The sequence below is a fragment of the Atractosteus spatula genome, chromosome 2, assembly GCF_055471065.1.
Source record: "Atractosteus spatula isolate fAtrSpa1 chromosome 2, fAtrSpa1.hap1, whole genome shotgun sequence".
Taxonomy (NCBI): domain Eukaryota; kingdom Metazoa; phylum Chordata; class Actinopteri; order Semionotiformes; family Lepisosteidae; genus Atractosteus; species Atractosteus spatula.
In genome coordinates, this window is record NC_142707.1 from 49,202,343 (window position 1) to 49,225,872 (window position 23,530).

General features: G+C 48.9%; 1 protein-coding gene across 3 annotated transcripts in view; it reads right to left on the reverse strand.

Annotated features, from left to right (window-relative positions):
• mdga1 (MAM domain containing glycosylphosphatidylinositol anchor 1) overlaps positions 1 to 23,530 on the reverse strand; it is a 173,401-nt gene that overhangs the window by 51,093 nt on the left and 98,778 nt on the right. For all 3 annotated transcript variants that reach the window (XM_088908737.1, XM_088908736.1, XM_088908735.1), the window contains exons 7-11: positions 19,420 to 19,689; positions 16,120 to 16,449; positions 14,907 to 15,203; positions 11,278 to 11,544; positions 8,563 to 8,714 (exon numbers count right to left, since the gene is read on the reverse strand). In XM_088908737.1, coding sequence (XP_088764863.1) covers positions 8,563 to 8,714; positions 11,278 to 11,544; positions 14,907 to 15,203; positions 16,120 to 16,449; positions 19,420 to 19,689 — 1,316 coding nt within the window. The remainder of the gene's footprint in view (positions 1 to 8,562; positions 8,715 to 11,277; positions 11,545 to 14,906; positions 15,204 to 16,119; positions 16,450 to 19,419; positions 19,690 to 23,530) is intronic.

Consider the following 23,530-nt stretch of genomic DNA (forward strand, 5'->3'; position numbering starts at 1 on the left):
TCAGGGTTCGTACTGTATCCTGCAGTGTTAGAGCTGTACTGAGCACTGCGCTGTGTGTCTCAGTGTGTCAGGGTTCGTACTGTATCCTGCAGTGTTAGAGCTGTACTGAGCACTGCGCTGTGTGTCTCAGTGTGTCAGGGTTCCTACTGTATCCTGCAGTGTTAGAGCTGTACTGAGCACTGCGCTGTGTGTCTCAGTGTGTCAGGGTTCCTACTGTATCCTGCAGTGTTAGAGCTGTACTGAGCACTGCGCTGTGTGTCTCAGTGTGTCAGGGTTCCTACTGTATCCTGCAGTGTTAGAGCTGTACTGAGCACTGCGCTGTGTGTCTCAGTGTGTCAGGGTTCGTACTGTATCCTGCAGTGTTAGAGCTGTACTGAGCACTGCGCTGTGTGTCTCAGTGTGTCAGGGTTCGTACTGTATCCTGCAGTGTTAGAGCTGTACTGAGCACTGCGCTGTGTGTCTCAGTGTGTCAGGGTTCGTACTGTATCCTGCAGTGTTAGAGCTGTACTGAGCACTGCGCTGTGTGTCTCAGTGTGTCAGGGTTCGTACTGTATCCTGCAGTGTTAGAGCTGTACTGAGCACTGTGCTGTGTGTCAGGGTTCGTACTGTATCCTGCAGTGTTAGAGCTGTACTGAGCACTGGGCTGTGTGTCTCAGTGTGTCAGGGTTCGTACTGTATCCTGCAGTGTTAGAGCTGTACGGAGCACTGTGCTGTGTGTCTCAGTGTGTCAGGGTTCGTACTGTATCCTGCAGTGTTAGAGCTGTACTGAGCACTGCGCTGTGTGTCTCAGTGTATCAGGGTTCCTACTGTATCCTGCAGTGTTAGAGCTGTACTGAGCACTGGGCTGTGTGTCTCAGTGTGTCAGGGTTCGTACTGTATCCTGCAGTGTTAGAGCTGTACTGAGCACTGCGCTGTGTGTCTCAGTGTGTCAGGGTTCATACTGTATCCTGCAGTGTTAGAGCTGTACTGAGCACTGTGCTGTGTGTCTCAGTGTGTCAGGGTTCGTACTGTATCCTGCAGTGTTAGAGCTGTACTGAGCACTGCGCTGTGTGTCTCAGTGTGTCAGGGTTCGTACTGTATCGTCCTGTATCCTGAGCTGAGCAGTTTCTCAGTTTGATCCTCTACAGGCAGAGAGTTATTGTATTTTTTCCTTTCCATTGCCTCCTCATATGATGCTATTTTTCACTGAGGAGTCAACCTTTACTCCTTCCTTTGCAGCCAACGCACGCTGACACAGCTCCCCACTTGAACAGCTCCACTCTGTCTCTGCTGTGACCGATAATGCCTTCTACTAAATCTTTCTCCTGATCTCCTCACAATTCCCCTTGCACTCTTCTCTTATCTAGCCAGCATTTTCGTCTCTCCACAGGCATTTGCTCCAAGACTACATTTTCCGCCCACCTCCTGTTCCCCTACAGATGTCCTCGTAACGATGTCACCCCAACAGGATTCCCTCTGAAATTCCCCCTTTCCCCTGGTTCAGACTTCTTCAACTCTTTTCCAGAACACTAATGCTGTTATCTTTTTCCTTTGACAAGGGGACATCAGAGAAGCAGAGCACTCTTTGTGACATCTTCCTTTCAGTACTAGCCCCATCCGGAGCCTGAACTCCAAGCTCTACCACAGCCGACTCCACGCTCCCCAGAGCGAGGCAGGGAGTAGCTTATACGGCAGCGTGAACGCAGTGACTCCAGCTCCCAGGTGCGTGACAATCTGCGCGCTGATCCGTTCAGCCTGCTCCGCGTTCTGATGGCTGTATCTGATGAACGGCAGCAGGACAAGCGAGATATTTCTTGAATTGACAGCCCCGTGCATTTCTAAGGCTGATCAACGGAGTTCATGAACCAGAGAGTTCAATTGGTAGCGATGTGTTTCGTAGGGGTTACACACGGCTGAACGCAATTTTGGAGAATTGGCGGGCGGCATGTACAACGCTTTCGGAATGTGTTACGAAGCCTTTCAAAAAAAAAGGTAAATTTCCGTAGGACTGCAAACACATCAGGCTCAGAATTTGCACCTTGCTTGTGGCAGTAATATTTCCAGAGCAGTGAAACAGCAAGCAAGCTTATTGACGCCAAGCTGAGTTTCATTTGGAGGGCTGCCTTAACGAAGACAATCAGAGCCTGAACACGTCTCAGCACTTGGCAACACACTCTCTCCCTTCCTCTGTGTCCCCCTGTGACAGCCCCTCTATCTCCTACTCTGCTGTTCACACACACTTAGACATACGCTAACCCACCAACAAACACACACACTCGCACATTCACATACCCTGCTCATCACACACAGACACACAGTCTTTCACACACTCACACTTATAAATATACTCACTCATATACCTACTCACACATACACGATCACACACACTCATAAATACACTCCCTCTCACACTCACACATACACACACACATGATCACACACACTCATACTGTAAATACACTTCCTCTCACACTCACACATACGCTCACATACAGACACCCACACACACTCACACTCTTAAACACTCACATACATGATCACACACACTTATAAATACACTCCCTCTCACATTCACACATATGCTCACACACTGACACATAGCCTCACACACACTTACACTCTTAAATCCACTCACACACACACACGATCACACACACTCATACACTCCCTCTCACACTCACATATACACTCACACACAAATAGCCTCACACAAACTCACACTCCTAAATACACTCACACACATGATCACACACACACATAAATACACTCCCTCTCCCACTCACACATACGCTCACACACAGACACAGCCTCACATGCACTCACACTCTTAAATACACTCACACACACACACTCACACACAAATAGCCTCACACAAACTCACACTCCTAAATACACTTACACACACACATACACACACACGATCACACACTCTCATAAATACACTCCCTCTCACACTCACACATACGCTCACACACAGACACATACAGTAGCCTCACACACACTCACACTCTTAAATCCACTCACTTACACACACGCGGTCATACACAATCACACGCACTCACACAGCGCTGCAGTGTAGCTGGGTCTCCCTCCCGGAGCAGCTGTGTCCAGTAATTTCATAAATACCAGTAACAACAGTAATAAGAGCAGTTAGCCTGGAGAAAGCCAGCGAGCTCTTGCGGGTGATTAATTGAGGGAGCGCGCAGCTGCATTAAGTGCAGGGTCGCTGAAAGTAGCTTGTTAATTCAGTACAAGCTGCGATCGATCAGCTGTCAGCCCCTCACAGCCCAACTATTCCCCCGGCTCAAATTATCATCGGACACATTTATTTCTCTCTCCTGTCGGCTAGGGCCCGTCGCGGCCTCACGCAGCCGGGCCGGGCTGGACTGGGCCGCGCTGGCGCCGGGTGTGCACCGTGAGAGCTGTGGATGAAATCACGTGCAACACCGCTATTTATAGCTGCTCGGGAGGGAAACGCAGAGCCACGACAACCAGACGCAGGGAGAGGGGCTGACGGGCGTCCCCGCGGAAGTGGGGTGTGGCCGAACCCCAAACTCTAGCAGCCTGAAAAAGCTGGAACTAGAAGGAAAATCCTGTGAAATGGCTCTGTTGCACCTCAGAGTATGTACCTGACTGCACAGCATCTTGCTGAAGAGTATTCAAAGATAGATTCCGAGAGTATTTCATTTACACTCATACAGCATGTACAGTATACTTGTACACAAGAACCTAGGAAATAAGAACATTAGTCAGGCCACAAACCAGCAGAGACTAATAGACCCTTTTCATTAAGATTCTCACACACTGTATTTCAGACTGGAGAGGAGTGAGACACTCAGAGCACACAGTTACAGTGAGACATGGATCAGTACCAGTGTGGGGCTGGATCTCAGACTGGAGAGCAGTGTGACACTCAGAGCACACAGGTACAGTGAGACATGGATCAGTACCAGTGTGGGGCTGGATCTCAGACTGGAGAGCAGTGTGACATTCACAATACAGTAAGATCTGTTTTTCAGATATTTGGAACAGCAACTCCCAGTCCATCATTGCCAAAAATAGTGGTGGCATGAAGTCAAGTATTTTTGACAATATAAAGCAATGTGCTCACTGGCTGGACTGTTCAACTCAATGTACTGTACCCGTTTTTATTTTCTTGATATGTTTGATAGAATCTTCATTATGTTCCCACTTTGTCATCTGTGTCCATAATGATTGCCACTGCTGTAGAAATCAATTCATTTACTGCCCAGTGGTTAACAGTTAATGAGATAGTCTGCTTAAAAACAAATATAATGCGATTTTTAAAGTACATTTTAGAGGTGTTTTGCAGATTTCGATTAGGCTGCAAACATATTTAGATGCACTAAAAATGTACTCACTTATTTTAAATATATTTCAGACACATGCTGATAAACACAGATACTGTATAGTCATCAGTGTGTGCCTAGAATATATTTAAATAGAAATGAATCCTTTTAAACATGCATTTTGGTCTATCTAAATTTTTTTCGTGCATAGGTGGGGTGTGCTGTAGTGTGCTGAAATACATGTTCATGTGTTTCTGCCCTTCCAGAGGCAGGTCATTAACCACAGAGCATGTCCATGTGAGGTCATGCCGCAGATGTAACCACGCCCCCATGTAAAGACACGCCCCCCGGTACCACCACCCCCTGGTTGAGGACACGCCCCCAGGTGAAAGGTTAAATTTCTCTGCAGACTCACTGACTCATACCCACACGCCAGCACATTTTCACATCAGATCATTGTGGGTTTTTTTGATTGAACTTCTTCCTCCACAGAAAGTATTGCAGTTTCCCTGCATTAATGTAAAGTTCAACACACCATGGCTGCTGAAATGAGATTACTGCTTGGAGACTACCACCATTATACAGCATATACAGTATATATATGAAGATTCAAATATTCCGATTATAAGCTATTTACTCCTGGGTTAAAAATAAAATGTCCAGAACAAGTCAGAGAGTGATATTAACTCCATCCGTACCGACTGTATTTGAGAACCTGCTTCAGCTCTCTGAGACTTCCCAACAGGTAAGGGATTCACCACATGGTCTTGAGCTACAGGTGTGACCCCGATCCAGCTGGCACCTGGGTTCGAGCATGCACCCCCTCCCTATTCGCCAAAAGCCCACCCTTGCTTCTCCCTCATTCCTATCCCAGCTCTCCAGACACACCGTCAGTTTCTCTTCCAATGAGCACAGCAGCTCCTCAGTGCTATCAAACCTGCTTGGATCCCTGCCCTCTGCTTCCAGCCTCTGCTCTGCAGACACCCCTGTCCTGACCCCCATCTCTCCTACAGAGATCCCTGAGCCCATTCCAGCGCCCGGCTCTGCCTGTCGGCTACTGCAGAGCTCCTTCTGGTCTGCGAGCTGGACAAGTCAGGAGTGTCCGACCCAGAGCTCCCTCTCCTGTCCCAGAGTGGCCATCAGCCGCCCACAGACAGGGGAAACCCCGAAGCACAAGACAGGAGTGTGGCGCCCCATCTCTGCCCACTCTCCCCTAGCCCCCCTTCTGCTCTTCCTCACTTCAGACCAGCCAGCTTCGAGACCCCGACTCCTCTTCTTCCTCGTCTTCTCGATGACCAGGTGCGTGGCAGAGCTCAAGCTCAGCTGCCTGGGACTCCGATTCTCAGTATTCTGATTTTCTGTTGCTTCCCCACGCTGACATGATGAGGACATGGAGGCATCTACGTAAGCACCCAGATCCCCATACATAAAGAGCCAGATCCCCAGAGATAAAGACCCAGATCCCTGCAAATGTACACCCAGATCCCTACAAATAAACACCCAGATCCCTGCACATAAACACATAGATCCCTACACATAAACACCCAGATCCCTGCACATACATGTAAACACCCAGATCCCTGCATGTAAACACCCAGATTTCTGCACATAAACACATAGATCACCTCTATATACAGTAAATATACAGATCCTTGCAAATAAACATCCAGGTCCCTGTACATAAACACCCAGATCCCTGCTGTTTAATAAAGCAAGTTTAACTAATTCAAGATTTTCTTCAAGAGTTAGCTGGATTGAATTAACCAGATAACTGACTTCAGGCTTGCTCCAGTTTCACAAAAGCAAACTCTGTTTTCAGTTGTGCAAGTAAAGCGAGTCAGGTTTAAACAATCTGACTCACTGCGCAGCAAAGCTGAACTTAAGTAGACAGGAGGGTCAACCATCACAGCCTACATCTGCCCCGGCAAAACCACAGTGAAAGAATGTGTCTTAATCTGGTGACCATGAATTATGGCTCCTTCAGGAAAACTGTGAGGAGATCAAATCTGCTGTAATAGCAAGGAGCTGTATCTTAGCCACTGCAAAAGGCAGAGAAGATGCCTGGCAAAGATTCACAGAAAAATTGAATGTGGAAGGTATGGAATCCAATATATCTATATTTCAATATGAGACAAAACGATAAAAATTGTGTGAGAAAAGATGTATTGCTATTAGTTAACCTCCATTATTATGGCATTGAATAGGGTTCCTCTTTAAGCCATTGTGTAGTTGTACAATATTGTTTTATTCAGTAGTAATTTATGTATTTACAGCAGCTGGACCACAGCCAGTGGATCTGACAACAGGTCAAGACAGAATACAAGAACATCCCTCACCGTGCTCTGTGGGTCTTCTTTAGAACTGCTGCACAACACCGTGCAGTGCAATCCTGTGGAAGAACATGGTCCCCAATTTTAGACCACAAGAAGAAGCATGAGCAGAGTAAGACTGGAGGAGGAGGAATCATCTCAGTAAAGAATGTTCAGTTTTCCTTCACTGGATATTGTCTCTGTCTCACTAGAATGGTGTTGAGCCGTGACGTCTCTCTCAGCTCTGCACCCTGTTGATCAGTGTAGTGAGAGGAACCTCATCACAGTGCACAGGTGGAGGGCAGGAGCTCTCTCCTTCCTGAAGGGGGCAGTGCTGTGCAGCACCGCACAGCACAGATGGCACTGATGTCACATGTCCTGTCTGGGGACACTAGAGTTGTGTACACGTACTGTACATGATGCTGATGTGACACCTTGTGTCACAGATCATTTGATAACAAAGGAAACAATTTGATGGTGGAAACTGTACTTTATGAACTCGTACTGTAAGTCTCGGTAAGACCCATTGTAGGCACGCACGTTTAAAAACTTCTTTTGATGGAAGTGATTGAGAGTTTTTTTTCTTTTCTGCAATCAATGTTCATAATTCATAGGCTAGAATTTTATTTTTCACCTGTACAGTGATGGTATGAATTGATTTTCTGTTAAGAAAATCAGTCTCGTTTGGCCCTTAGGGGACTTTAATGGTGATGGCTGTGAAGTCCAGAGCACCTATTATATTAGGAAAGGCTGCAAGAAATAGTTAAATCATGGTGCATAGCTACAGAGAACAGTGGATAGAATTATATATGAGAATATTACCAGGTATTTCAGGGAACCCCTGTTTGATGGTATTCACTAATGTATGGTTAGGAAATGTTATGAATACACATACAACTGTTTTAGTGCAAACATGCACACAGTCGCTTTACTGAAGCACTCTTAATCGCCAGCACAGTAAAAGACTGCACTCGTCAGAAGGAATCTCAACCCTTTGCACAGAGTTTGAGTTTCTCTTAACGTTGAGCTACAGTACGATGAGCTGTATTAACCATATATGGGCTTAACAGATCGTGAATGTAAGGTAATGAAATGGTATCTTTCAAGTAAAAATAAATCAGGAAACTACAAAGGGTTTTGGTGATCTCTAAACTTCCACTCTCTCCATAAAGCTCTGACGTCAAGTAGATCCCTAAACATTAATTTATTTGCAGGGAACTGATTGATCAATGAGTCGGGCTCTTTGCAAATTCAGCCTAAGTATAAACTAACCTGCACAGAGCAGATTAGGAAGAGAGCATGTGTTGCTCTAGTTCCTTAACCAGATGCAATTCAATCTTGCTTTGTGAAACCTAAAATCCAGACTTGTATCAATTTACTCTGATCCACCCTTTTATCCAGCTGAGCAATCTCACTTTGTGAAACAGCCCCAAACACACAGGTCCCTCTACATAACACCCAGATCTCTATATATAAACACTCAGATCGTCATACAAAATCGCCCAAACTCCTGCACATAAACTCCCAGATCGCTGTACATGAACACCCAGATCCTTTCCTGTGTGACCTCCTGCAGCTCAGAACCAGTCAGGCAAGGCACGTAGTCTCCTCTCATCTCATTTCCCAACTGCTTCCTCCTGGTAACAGCCTGAGCAGGGCAGACCCGGCAGGTAGCCTCCGGCTCCTCAGTGCTCTCAGGCCTACAGAGAGATGTAATCCCTCCAGTATGTCCTGGGGCTGCCCTGGGGTCTCTTCCCTGAAGGGCTATGCTCGCTACACCTGCAACTGGAGGCGCCCTGGAACAGGCTCACCAGAGGAGGTCCTCTCGATGCAGAGAGTTCCTGTGACTGCCTTGTACTTCCAGCCTGCCTTTGTCAGCAAGTGCTTCATCCAGTGAGTCAGGGCGAGAACCCACCAGCGATAACTTCCTCTTGCCCAGTGGGGGCCGGCCTGTCCTCACTCACCTGGGTCACGCTGATCCAGTAGCCGATTATCTTGTCCACGGCGCTGGGCTCCTTCTGCGTCCACTGCAAGTCGTAGGTGTAGTTGCGGCTGGTTCTCAGGGTGTAGATGGGGGTTGGGGTGTCGTAGTAGAACTCGGGGCTGTAAGCCCTGGCTGAGGAGACAGAGAGAGAGCAGCTCCGTGAGGTCTGTGGGGGTACACTCCCATCATCCTCTTCAGCACTGTCCCGCAAACATGCCAAAGACTCACACTAGCCCCAAATATAAACTACTCTTAACCCTTACCTGGGCCCAGACACTGTGGGCCCTGGAACTAAGAATCTGGGCACAGTGTCAGAGACCTAGCACTCCCCCTGCTGGTGAAACTGGCCTGAACCCTGCAGTAGCCCATGGTGGATCAGCGGTCAAGATGTGTCAGGCTCTTCCAGCTGGTGAGACAACAGATCTGGAAAGAGAGGGGCACTTCCTCTTCACAGTCTGAGCTATGTGCGAAGAGTGTTTCTGTCTGCTGTCTGGAAGTTAAACATTGCATCAAATGCACCGCACTGATTCCCAGAGGTCAGTGCAGGAATATAGATTAGCTCTGCGAGCAGGAAGACTGAAATACCCACAGGAGGAACACATCCTCTAGGAGTCAGGAGTGCGGGTCAGACTGTGCAGGCTCCTGGCTGGCCTTGTCACCAGATCATTGTCCCAGCAAGCCCTGCTGGCTGGCACACAGCCCCCAAAGCCCTGCTGGCCTGAGTGGGCCAGAGCGATCGTACCCTGTGCTGTGGGAATGCAGATACTGTGTGCTGTCTCACACCCTGATAGACAGACAAAGACACTCACAGATAGGTACACAGACAGACACACAAGCATGCAGACAGACAGACAAGCAGGACCCCACTGACCTGACACACTGAAGACACAGGACGTGTTGCCTGCAATGTTGACAGGCAGACAGACAGACAAGCAGGACCCCACTGACCTGACACACTGAAGACACAGGACATGCTGCCTACAATGTTGACAGGCAGACAGACAGACAAGCAGGACCCCACTGACCTGACACACTGAAGACACAGGACGTGCTGCCTGCAATGTTGACAGGCAGACAGACAGACAAGCAGGACCCCACTGACCTGACACACTGAGGACACAGGACATGCTGCCTGCAATGTTGACAGGCAGACAGACAGACAAGCAGGACCCCACTGACCTGACACACTGAAGACACAGGACATGCTGCCTGCAATGTTGACAGGCAGACAGACAGACAAGCAGGACCCCACTGACCTGACACACTGAAGACACAGGACATGCTGCCTGCAATGCTGAAAGACAGACAGACAAGCAGGACCCCACTGACCTGACACACTGAAGACACAGGACATGCTGCCTGCAATGTTGACAGGCAGACAGACAGACAAGCAGGTCCCCACTGACCTGACACACTGAAGACACAGGACGTGTTGCCTGCAATGTTGACAGGCAGACAGACAGACAAGCAGGTCCCCACTGACCTGACACACTGAAGACACAGGACGTGCTGCCTGCAATGTTGACAGGCAGACAGACAGACAAGCAGGACCCCACTGACCTGACACACTGAAGACACAGGATATGCTGCCTGCAATGTTGACAGGCAGACAGACAGACAAGCAGGACCCCACTGACCTGACACACTGAAGACACAGGACATGCTGCCTGCAATGTTGACAGGCAGACAGACAGACAAGCAGGACCCCACTGACCTGACACACTGAAGACACAGGACATGCTGCCTGCAATGTTGACAGGCAGACAGACAGACAAGCAGGACCCCACTGACCTGACACACTGAAGACACAGGACATGCTGCCTGCAATGTTGACAGGCAGACAGACAGACAAGCAGGACCCCACTGACCTGACACACTGAAGACACAGGACATGCTGCCTGCAATGTTGACAGGCAGACAGACAGACAAGCAGGACCCCACTGACCTGACACACTGAAGACACAGGAACGTGTTGCCTGCAATGCTGAAAGACAGACAGACAAGCAGGACCCCACTGACCTGACACACTGAAGACACAGGAACGTGTTGTCTGCAATGCTGAAAGACAGACAGACAAGCAGGACCCCACTGACCTGACACACTGAAGACACAGGACGTGCTGCCTGCAATGTTGACAGGCAGACAGACAGACAAGCAGGACCCCACTGACCTGACACACTGAGGACACAGGACATGCTGCCTGCAATGTTGACAGACAGACAGACAAGCAGGACCCCACTGACCTGACACACTGAGGACACAGGACATGCTGCCTGCAATGTTGACAGGCAGACAGACAGACAAGCAGGTCCCCACTGACCTGACACACTGAAGACACAGGACCTGCTGCCTGCAATGTTGACAGGCAGACAGACAGACAAGCAGGACCCCATTGACCTGACACACTGAAGACACAGGACCTGCTGCCTGCAATGTTGACAGGCAGACAGACAGACAAGCAGGACCCCACTGACCTGACACACTGAAGACACAGTCGTGCTGCCTGCAATGTTGAAAGACAGACAGACAAGCAGGACCCCACTGACCTGACACACTGAAGACACAGGACCTGCTGCCTGCAATGTTGACAGGCAGACAGACAGACAAGCAGGACCCCACTGAACTGACACACTGAAGACACAGTCGTGCTGCCTGCAATGTTGAAAGACAGACAGACAAGCAGGACCCCACTGACCTGACACACTGAAGACACAGGACGTGCTGCCCGCGCTGTTGCTGATGCGGCACTCGTAGGTGCCGTTGTTGCCGGTGCTCAGGGTGCCGATGACGTACTCCGAGGCCTCGGGAAGAACGGCCCCTCCCGGCAGGCGGCGCCCGTTCAGCAGCCAGGTGGCCTGCTCGATACGTGCAGGGTTGGCCTTCACCACTGAGCAGCGCAGGGGCAGGCGCTGGAACAGCTTGGAGCGGACGTCCTGGAACACGGGGTCCACAATAGGGGGGACTGCAAGCAAGAGCACAGCAGCCAGTCAGTGGGAATGGAAGGGCAGTGGTCACTAAGCTCCGAGTCCTGATCACTGTGTACGGGAGGTAGGGGCTGTGTTTCTGGAGTGTACGACAGAGGAGCTGGGATCTCTGGTGTAGGATGTAAGCAATGTGATTTGGGGTGTAGAATGATGGGGCTGTGATTTGGGGTGTAGGGTGTAGGAGCTATGATCCATAGTGTAGGCTATAGAGTCTGTGATTTGGAGTGTAGTACATAAGAGAGGTGATCTGGGGTGTAGAATATGGGATTTGTGGTATGCAGTGTAGGAGGTCTGTGATCTGGGTTGTAGGGTGTGGGATCTGCGGTCTGCAGTGTAGGAGGTCTGTGATCTGGCTTGTAGGTTGTGGGATCTGCGGTCTGCAGTGTAGGAGGTCTGTGATCTGGCTTGTAGGTTGTGGGATCTGTGCTCTGCAGTGTAGGAGGTCTGTGATGTGGCTTGTACAATATAGGAGTCGTGATCTTTGGTATAGAATGTACTGTATGAACTGTGATGGGGTTATAGGATATATGTGATCTGATGTGTGTAAGATGTAGGGATGTTGGGGCTGTGATTTGGGCTGTAGGATATATGGGCTCTGATCAGGGGTGTGGGATGTAGCTTGTTTGATCTTGGGAGTAGAATGTCGATGCTGAAATCTTGGGTGTAGGACATAAGAGCTAGTGGGTAAGATGGTAGGGGGTGTAAGCTGGAGGTACAGTAGAATATAAGGGCTCTGATCTGGGGCATAGGATGTAGCAGCTGTAACCGGAGGCATAGCATGTAGCTTTGATTTGGGGTAAAAGATGTAGAGTCTGTGATATGGAGTAAAGGATGTAGGAGCTGAGATTTTGCATGTAGGATGTTGAGGCTGTAATCTGAGGTTTAGGATGTAGGAACTGTGACCTGTGGTGTAGGACGCAGCTACTGTGATCTGGGTTGTAGGAGGTGGGAATGTAAGAGCCATGATCTGGGATGTTAGGATGCAGGGACTGTGATCTGGTTGCAGCAGGCTATGATCTGAGTTGTAGGATGAAGGGGTGTAATATGGGGAGTGCTGTACAGGGTCTGGTTGCTTTTGTCCATAGGGTTTTTCACCCTATTTGTTTAATTTATACTCTGAATACATCATGCGAATTGCCGGGTTAGATTAATCAGATGCTGGAATCCAAATTGCTGGGAGAAATATTAACAATCTGAGATATGCGGATGATACCACTCTGATGGCCGAAAGTGAGGAGGAGTTGAAGAGTCTGTTGATGAAGGTAAAAGAAGAAAGTGCAAAAGCTGGCCGGCTGCTTAACATAAAAAAACAAAGATTATGTCAACGGGCCATATTAATCCTTTGCAAACAGATGGAGAAGAAGTGGAGGTAGAGACAGATTTTATTTTCTTGGGCTCAAAGATCTCAGCAGATGGTGATTGTAGCCATGAAATCAAAAACCGCTTGTTTCTTGGGAGGAAAGCTATGGCAAATCTGAATAAGATATTAAAGTGCAAAGATATTACCTTGTCAACAAAGATCTACAGTATATAGTGAAAGCTATGGTCTTCCCTGTAGTAACATATGGATGTGAGAGTTGGACTATAGGTAAGGCTGTGCCTCAGAAAATCGATGCTCTTGAACTGTGGTGTTGGAGAAAATTGCTGAGAGTTCCATGGACTGCACGAAGATCAAATCAGTCAATACTCAAGGAAATAAACACAGATTGTTCATTGGAAGGATTGATAGCAAAACTAAAACTCAAATACTTTGGCCATATAATGCGAAGACAGGATTCACTGGAGAAGACTCTGATGTTGGGAAAGACTGAAGGGAAAAGAAGAAGAGGGCGGCAGAGGTTAAGATGGATAGATAGTGTTACTGAAGTAATGAATATGAATTTGCAAGAGCTCACAGAAGCAGTTGTTGACAGACAGGCCTGGCATGCTAAAGTCCATGAGGTCACGAAGAGTCAGACTCGACTAAATGATGATACAGGGTCTGTAATCTGTGGTGCTGATGAAGAGGCAGTGATCTGGTGTGTAGCTGTGACTTGGGGTGAATAACGTACAGTAGGTGTTATGATCTGGGATGTAGGATGCAGGGGGTGTAATATGGGGAGTGGTATATAGGGTCTGTGATTTGGGGTGTAGGATGCAGGGGGTGTAATATGGGGAGTGGTATATAGGGTCTGTGATCTGGGGTGTAGGATGCAGGGGGTGTAATATGGGGAGTGGTATATAGGGTCTGTGATCTGGGGTGTAGGATGCAGGGGGTGTAATATGGGGAGTGGTATATAGGGTCTGTGATCTGGGGTGTAGGATGCAGGGGGTGTAATATGGGGAGTGGTATATAGGGTCTGTGATCTGGGGTGTAGGATGCAGGGGGTGTAATATGGGGAGTGGTATATAGGGTCTGTGATCTGGGGTGTAGGATGCAGGGGGTGTAATATGGGGAGTGGTATATAGGGTCTGTGATCTGGGGTGTAGGATGCAGGGGGTGTAATATGGGGAGTGGTATATAGGGTCTGTGATCTGGGGTGTAGGATGCAGGGGGTGTAATATGGGGAGTGGTATATAGGGTCTGTGATCTGGGGTGTAGGATGCAGGGGGTGTAATATGGGGAGTGGTATATAGGGTCTGTGATCTGGGGTGTAGGATGCAGGGGGTGTAATATGGGGAGTGGTATATAGGGTCTGTGATCTGGGGTGTAGGATGCAGGGGGTGTAATATGGGGAGTGGTATATAGGGTCTGTGATCTGGGGTGCTGATGTAGAGGCACTGATCTGCTGTGTAGCTGGGACCTGGGGTGAATAATGTAGGTGCAGTGATCTGGGGTGTAGGATGCAGGGACTATGACCAGGGATTGTGGTGTAGGGGTGTGTGCATGTGCGGGAGGAGTGCCTCACTGCAGAAACCTGGCCTGCTGGACGACAGGGACAAAACAGAGTGGGGGAGGGTTTATGATCGGGGGGCAGGGGTTGGTATTTTATTTTAAGCCTGCTGTATAAAAGACAGTATCTCTTCCTCTCTGTCAGTAAAATTAACAAAAACAAACTAAATTAAAAACACAGAGCACGAGAGCAGTTCTCAGGTAAGTTGAGCCCAGAGACCCCATACAGAGAATGTTCTTCATAGCCCCTTTCACTCTGAGACACAGGTGTCCACACAGATCTCCTGAAAATCTACTGACTGATCCCACACTGACAGCCCCCTTGTGCTGAGCTTAGAATCGCCTTGTCTCTCGCCAGGCGTGTCCCCGTCCGACTATCAGACACACCTGAGTGCTGACCGCACAGAGCCGGACCGCGGGGGTTCGGTAGATGGGGAGAGAGGAGGGAGAGCAGGAGGGGAGACTCACACTGCACGTTGAGCTGGACCAGTGCCTCACGCCTTTTGATGTTCAGCCCGTTGTACTGCGCGGTCTGGCAGCGGTAGGAGCCGCTCATGTTGCGTGTGACGTTGTCCAGTCTCAGGCGGCCTTCCTTGGTCTCCACCAGATTCTCCCCGGAGGGCATGGGCAGGTCCTTATCAGCTCGCGACCACAGCACTGGGGGGCGGGGCTTGCCATCCACCAGGCACACCAGCTCCGCCCCTTTTCCCTCAGACACTGTCACCACGCTACCACCAGGGGGCACCGTTAGCACAGGGGGGGTCACTGAAAAAGACAGCATGAGCCGATTTTGTCAACCACATCACAACACAAACACAACTGCCTCACCCACTGGGGAGAAAACAAAACAACAACAGGCAAACTAGAGAGCTGCTGGGCCTTAAACAAACACGTACAAAATGCCTGATCCTGGTGAAAGAGGGTCAGAAGTTCCTGAGCAAGTCCACACCTGGCTGTCCAGAGAGGCTTATGTCCACTGTCAAACCAGATGCTTCTCTCTCTAGGACACAGGGGATTATTGATTGTACCGAGTTGGCATCTTTTTCCTCCTGCAAGTTCCTTGAAGCTGAATGGGACAGTTCTGCTAGAAGGATTCCCCCCAATTTGCACAAACGCCACTTGTGAAGTCCAGCTGTTCAGCAAGAGCAGAGCTCACTTTTCCATTAAAGAACCACCTGAGGAATCCCAGTCCGAGACTGAGCCACTGGGACTGACATCTGCAATCCTGACAAGACTGACATTCACGACTCAGGACAGGGCTTGGACAGACACATACCTAGACTACAGGGTGTCTACACTGGCCCCAGAACTCAGTCCGACAAAGTTGTTCCAGAGATCTGCTCTCCTGGAGGAGCAGCAGTCCAGTTACAGTTCAGGTGATTGGTGCTCAGGGCAGTGTGTCTGCTAACCCTGGCGAGACCTGTTCTTGAGAACCTGGTCAGGGAGTTTCCAGAGCTGCTCATGTATAATTGTTCCAAACCAGAGACCCCAGATAACCAAGGTCAAATTGTTCTGATTATACACCTACTTGACGTTTACTTATCATCCCGCTTACATACTGCACAGCTCTGCTGCAGGAGCAGGACAGAAGGAGGAGAAGGAAGAGGGAGTGGAGAAGAGAGGTGGTGGGTGTGAGAGGAGGGGAGGACACAGGGGTGGGATCTGCACTCTGCTCGCTCACCGCTGCTCTGGGTGATGTTGACATCGACTCTTAGCTCGGGCACAGAGCTCCCAGGAAACCTGGCCACACAGCTGTAGGTGGCTTGGTCCCGGAACTTCATGTCGATGATCTCCAGGCTGCTGGTGCCCGGAGCCATGTCAGGGTCACTGCGCAGAAGAATCAGGCTCTCGGAGGGCTGGACCGGGGCAGAGTTCTTGTACCAGGAGTAGCTGACCTTGTCCTGTGGCTGCGCGTCCACGTGGCAGGACAGCTTGAGGTCACGACCCATCTGGATAGTCTCGCTGTCCTTGTTGGAGTCTGGGGTGATCTGGAAGGTGATGTTCCTTAAGACTGGGGGAGAGATGAAGGGCTTATTCGCAGGATCTCTCCTTCCTTCTACTGCCCTTCTGCCACTTCCCCTGCTTTCCACCATTCTTCTTCTTCTCCTTTCCTCTGTACCTCTACATCTCCCACCTCTCCATCTCTCTCTACATCTTCCACCTCTCCACCTCTCTCCATCATCCACCTCTCAATCTCTCTCCACATCTTCCACCTCTCCATCTCTCTACATCTTCCACCTCTCTACATCTTCCACCTCTCCATCTCTCTCCAGCTTCCACCTCTCTACATCTTCCACCTTTCCATCTCTCTCCATCTGCTACCTCTCCATTTCTCTCCATCTTCCATCTCTCCATCTCTCTCCAGCTTCCACCTCTCTCTCTCCAGCTTCCACCTCTCTACATCTTCCATCTCTCCACCTCTCTACATCTTCCATCTCTCTACCTCTCCATCTCTCTACATCTTCCACCTCTCCATCTCTCTCCAGCTTCCACCTCTCTACATCTTCCATCTCTCCACCTCTCTACATCTTCCACCTCTCCATCTCTCTCCACATCTTCCACCTCTCCATCTCTCTCCATCTTCCACCTCTCTATCTCTCTCCATCTTCCACCTCTCTACATCTTCCACCTCTCCATCTTCAACCTCTCCATCTCTCCACCTCCCTACATCTTCCACCTGTCCACCTCTCCATCTCTCTACATTTTCCACCTCTCCACCTCTCCATCTCTCTCCAGCTTCCACCTCTCTCCATCTTCCATCTCTCCACCTCTCTACATCTTCCACCTCTCCATCTCTCCATTTCTCTCCATCTTCCACCTCTCCATCTCTCTCCAGCTTCCACCTCTCTACATCTTCCATCTCTCCACCTCTCTCCATCTTCCATCTCTCCACCTCTCTACATCTTCCATCTCTCCACCTCTCAACATCTTCCATCTCTCCATTTCTCTCCATCTTCCACCTCTCCATTTCTCTCCATCTTCCACCTCTCCATCTCTCTCCATCTTCCATCTCTCTCCATCTTCCACCTCTCCATCTCTCTCCATCTTCCACCTCTCCACCTCTCTACATCTTCCACCTCTCCATCTCTCTCCATCTTCCACTTTCTCCACCCCTCTCACCTTCTCTGTTCTTAATTTTCCTCCTCTTTCAATCTTTCACTCTCTAGGCTCTCAGCTCTTCTGTCCCCTTTCCATTTATCGCTCCCTCACACTCTCCTCTCTCCCTCACTCACTTCTCTCTTCCACACTATCCTCTCACTCTCCTCTCCCTCACTCTCTACCAATGACCAATGAATAACAGTGTTGCCAAAGCAGATGCAATTAACACAGCATATACAGACATTTACAGTACAAACACATTATTGGACAATTACATACATCACATAAAACATAAAACATTATTGAGAGACAGGTTCACTGTCTGTTCCTCAGGCTGGGACAGGAGTTCACACACTGTATTATTATTATTATTATTATTATTATTAAGAGACAGGCTCACTGTCTGTTCCTCAGGCTGGGACAGGAGATCACACACTGTATTATTATTATTATTATTATTATTATTATTATTATTATTATTATTATTATTACTGAGAGACAGGCTCACTGTCTGTTCCTCAGGCTGAGACAGGAGATCACACACTGTATTATTATTATTGGGAGACAGGCTCACTGTCTGTTCCTCAGGCTGAGAGAGGAGATCACACACTGTATTATTATTATTGAGAGACAGGCTCACTGTCTGTTCCTCAGGCTGGGACAGGAGATCACACACTGTATTATTATTATTGGGAGACAGGCTCACTGTCTGTTCCTCAGGCTGAGAGAGGAGATCACACACTGTATTATTATTATTGAGAGACAGGTTCACTATCTGATCCTCAGGCTGTGACAGGAGGCCACAAACTGTATTATTATCATTATTATTATTATTATTGTTGAAAGACAGACTCACTGTCTGTTCTCCTGACTTTGGCAGGAGGTCACACAATGGGCTGTAACTCTATTAATTTTCTTCCCCCATTAGGATTGGAAGCTTTTCTGTTTCTGGCAGGTGTGGGAATTCTGGGAATAGATTTATTATTTTAGGGAAGAATGTTTGTCTAATCCCAGAGTATTTCTCACAGTGTCTCTTTGGCAGTAGCTGGCGGTGGGAACACTGTCTGTCCTCTCTGGACAGCCAGGTCTGCCTGTGTTCAGTTTTTATGAACAGGCTATGGTCACTGTGCTTCTGCTTTGTCAGGGTCTCCTTCACTATGCTGTCTCTTACCCTGGTCAAATACTCAGCTAGTGTGTGTTGTCTGTTTTGGGTCCTGTAGCATTCCAGTTTGTGTTGTGTTGTGTGTGTCCCAGTGGGTGAGGTAGTGTTATTTGGTTTGCATTGTGAGTTGGTTGATTTTGATTCGTCTTGCTCTAGCAGTGCTGTCCTGAAGCTGGTTGGTGTCAGTGAGCCTCAGGACCAGCTGGCTGAGGGGGCTCTTCTCTGGGCTCAGCAGGGCTTTGTGGTGGTAAGTGTTTTTGCCACTGTTTTTCAGGTGTAACCAATATTTGATTACTCTCTTCTGTAAATTGATTAGCAATGGGAATTGGCCTAATTCAACCCTACAAATTTTGTTAGGAGTTTTTCTTTGAACATAGAGAATGGTTTTACTGAACTCTATAAGCAGGACTTCTATGTTTGTCCCATTGAGTTCCATCCTGGTCTGACCCCACACTTCACTGCCATAAAGAGCAATGGGTTGGGTTACACTTTCAATATTCACACCCAGATTGTTATGGGGGATTGATGTTGAAGAGCCTCCTTCTAATGGCATAGAAAGCCCTCAGTGTCTTCTCCAGTGCCATCACTGCCAAGTCAGTAGTCCCAGATGAACTGGTTGTCAGTCCAAGGTATCGCCTCCTGTCTCCCACTGTCCTCTCTCCCTCTGTTCCCCTCTCTCAAGCTCACATCCAGAGAGCTTCTCTCTGTCCTCTCTCTCACCTCTCACGATGAGGTTGACCGTCCTCTTGGCGGGGTTGCCCACGTTGTTGACCGCAGTGCAGCTGTAGAAGCCGGCGTCTCGGGGTGTGACCCTGCGCAGGCTCAGGGTGCTGCCCCGGGCCTGAGCCCAGGGAGGCAGGGGGGCCGGGTACCGGGACCACAGCACAGTCGGCACGGGCTCGCCCCCGGTCACGTCACACGACATGGTGACGTCGGTCCCAGGGTCCACCACCAGGGTCTCGTTCACAGAGAGCCGCAGAGACGGGGGAGCTGAGGGAGAGGAGACACAGCATGAGACAGTGCCTTTGAGGGGCGTTCTCTTTGACAGGGAGTCCAGGGCTGAGCCAAGGGAACGCCACTCTCTCAGGGCATCAGTCAATCGTAGTGGTGACAGGGAGCTGAGTGATTGATCGCTTGATTGATGTGTTGAATGTGTGACCCTTAACAGGGCTGGTGTCTAATCCGACTGCGCGACCGCTGGCAGGTAGCACCGCCAGCACTCTGCAGCCACACGGATTAACGCACTCGTACGTTCTGTGAGTTTCCGAGGTCCTGAGGTCTGTTCGCTCTGCACACGCTCCAGTCTGGAGAGTATGTCGGAGAATGAACTGGGGCTGGGGACAGAGCAGTGAGGCCATGTTCTCTGCATTCTGATTGGAGCCAACCCTCAGTTTTCCCAAGGAGAGAGTTGCAGAGAGAGGCGCCAGTTCAGGGTCTTGTTACTTACCAGAACCTCATCCTCATCCTGGAGTCCCAGGTACACAGGCTGCAGAGATGGAGCTCAGAGCCCCAGGGACAGATATAGGGGTAATGACCCTACACCTAACCCCTACCCTTTCACACACACCCTGAGACATGCGGTAGTCTGTGGGAAGGTAATCTAGTGCCGTCAAGACTGAACACTCCTAATAAACCCGACCTGCAACCCCGTCAATGACGCAGGTGAGATCACAGGGCTCTGACGAGGGAGCAGATCCGCTCAGTGACTTGTGAGCCCTCTCCCCTGATCCCATGACACTTCATCACAACCTCTCCAAGTCATCCTGCTGGGGGGAGAACTGGGCTTAAAACTGATAATTACTATGTCTAATTACTAATGATAAGAACTACTTAGAATACTATTGTTTTTTTTCTTTATCCTTTATAACATCTTTTCATTTATCTTTCTTGCCTATCATATACAGTGTTTTCCTATTCCGTTTTGTTTCCCTACAGTACATTTTCTCTCTGATTCCTTGTACTCGACCTGACATCTTTTCTCTTTAATGAAGTTGTGGAGTTTTTGCGGGTTTCCTGTGCACTCAGCTGTGAGGCTGTTTTGTCTCTCATGTGGACCAGCCCACTGTCTCTGGGGTCACTTCCTGTGATGAAAACCACATGTCTGTATTAAATCCTGGTACGGCTCCAGCTGTGATTGGCAGACTTGGTTCACATGGTATGTGTGCAACACCCTAGGACTGGTCCGGTGTTTACTGGTGGACATGTAACGAAAGCGTTCTTTCAGGACCCTATGCAGACGACACAATCCGGGGATGAGTGAGAATCCAAACAGAGGCAAAAGTCCAAAACTGGGCGGTCCATCCAAGACAAACAAGATTTAAAAACGGGAACCGGGTCGGAACCAGCACGGGAACGGGAACGGGAACGGGAACTAAAACCTTAACGGGATCAGACACTTCCAGGTACGGAAACCAGAGCAGAGACCGGAACAGTGTCAGCGTCTGGCTTTTAAGGGGGAACTGAAAAGGGGCTGGAACAGGGTGCAGGTGCGGGAGATGAGTAACAGACTAGGTGTTCAGACCCTGTGCGGACGACACAATCCGGAATAGTGAGGAAACACTGGGGAAAAAGTCATGCAGGAATACGAGGATGAAAACGGGGGCGTGTCCGTGCAGTGCTGGTGATCCGGGGAGGGGTGGCCGAGGCAAACAATCCAAAGAATAAGTCCAAGGGAGAATCCAAAAAACAAGCAAAAGTCCACGGCCGGGTAGTCCATCCAATACCAGGGATTAAAAACAGGTGCCGGGTCGGGACCAGCGGGGGGAACAGGAACAGGAGCAGGAAGCTAAAAGCGTAACGGAGCCAGACGAATCCAGGTCCCGGGCTCGCACGATGTGGAGATCAGATGCAGAGCCTCGATTGGCGACTGCGTCTGGCTTTTAAAGGGGGACAGGAAGGAGACTGGAACAAGGGGCAGGTGCGGGGAATAGGGCAAAACAAGGAAGAGCCGGAGCGCCCTTAAGGAGGAGGGACTACAATCGTGACACTAGGAAGGGCTGAAGCGTCCTTAAGAGGAGGGGTTAGGAATGTGACGGGACATGGATCAGATGATCTGGGGTGTACTGTACAAGTCCTCATGTGCCTCACGCAAGAGTGAATAGGCAAGACTTCAGCCAGAGGGAGCTGACTATGGACATTGGGAATACTCCCTGAATCCCTCATCTTCTCCACATGGAGAACATTTCATGAACCCTCCTGAAGATAGCTAGATGTAACTTTCATTATTTTAACATTTTCAGCGAAGTACTAATTCACCTTCAGGCTGTAGTAATTAAAAGAAAAGTTTTGTCATTCTGTCTTGGGTCTCTGTGCTCTCTCTTGAATCTAAAGACTAATCTAAATTAATCTTTAAAAGGTTAAAGTATACAGTCTGTGTTAGTGTCTGTCCTGTCTGTTCAGTCTGTGTTAGTGTCTGCTAGTGTCTGTCCTGTCTGTGTTAGTGTCTGTCCTGTCTGTACAGTCTGTGTTAGTGTCAAACTTTAGAACAGCACACAGATCACACTACGCTACTCATACAGCAACTAAACAATGACTGCATGTGGCACACGGACAGTAGGACCAGGATAAATATCTCCTGCTTCTCCCTGGCTCCACCTGGTGGACAGGTAAGACTTTATCTGGACCAGAGGTGAGTCAGAGACTGTAATTATGAAATGACTGTGGCTCCACATCAGCAACAACTAACAAGACACTTTGATTACAAGAACAAAATATAGCATCCAACACACATTTCCCAACAAGGAAAATGTGAGGCAGGTGAACCTGACAAAGGGTATGAAATAGCCATTGTCACACAACAGTAATTCCAGTAATACTGCTGTCTTCTGACACACATCTATACACCCAGCTGCACATTCGACATGGTTTTCACAACTGCAGAACTAGATTAGTAGCCTGTTATTCACTATTTAATGCAAGTTTTCATCATTCACCACGTCAGAACAAGCAACATGCCATTCTCCTGCTAAAGGAAACGAAACCACTCTGCCGAACAGTCCATTCCGATCCACATCTTGTACCTGAGCAAACCCTGCCTTGGCAACATGAGTCTGGGTTCTGGTTTGATCCAAGAAAAGCAGTTCTTCAGACTGACACTTCTAATTCAGACTGATGCTCCTGATTAGAGTAGAGTAGAACACCTGATTCGTGCTGAAACTCCTGATTCAGAGTGAAACACCTGGTTCAGAGTGAAACACCTGATTCAGAGTGACTCTTCTGATTCAGAATGAAACACCTGGTTCATGCTGACACTCTTGATTCAGAGTGAAACACCTGGTTCAGAGTGAAACACCTGATTCAGAGTGACTCTTCTGATTCAGACTAAAACACCTGGTTCATGCTGACACTCCTGATTCAGAGTGAAACACCTGGTTAATGCTGACACTCCTGATTCAGAGTGAAACACCTGTTTCAGGTTGACACTCCTGATTCAGAGTGAAACACCTGTTTCAGGCTGACACTCCTGATTCAGAGTGAAACACCTGGTTCAGAGTGAAAAACCTGATTCAGAGTGACTCTTCTGATTCAGACTAAAACACCTGGTTCATGCTGACACTCCTGATTCAGAGTGAAACACCTGGTTAATGCTGACACTCCTGATTCAGAGTGAAACACCTGGTTAATGCTGACACTCCTGATTCAGAGTGAAACACCTGTTTCAGGCTGACACTCCTGATTCAGAGTGAAACACCTGTTTCAGGCTGACACTCCTGATTCAGAGTGAAACACCTGGTTCATGCTGACACTCCTGATTCAGAGTGAAACACCTGGTTCAGGCTGACACTCCTGATTCAGAGTGAAACACCTGGTTCATGCTGACACGCCTGATTCA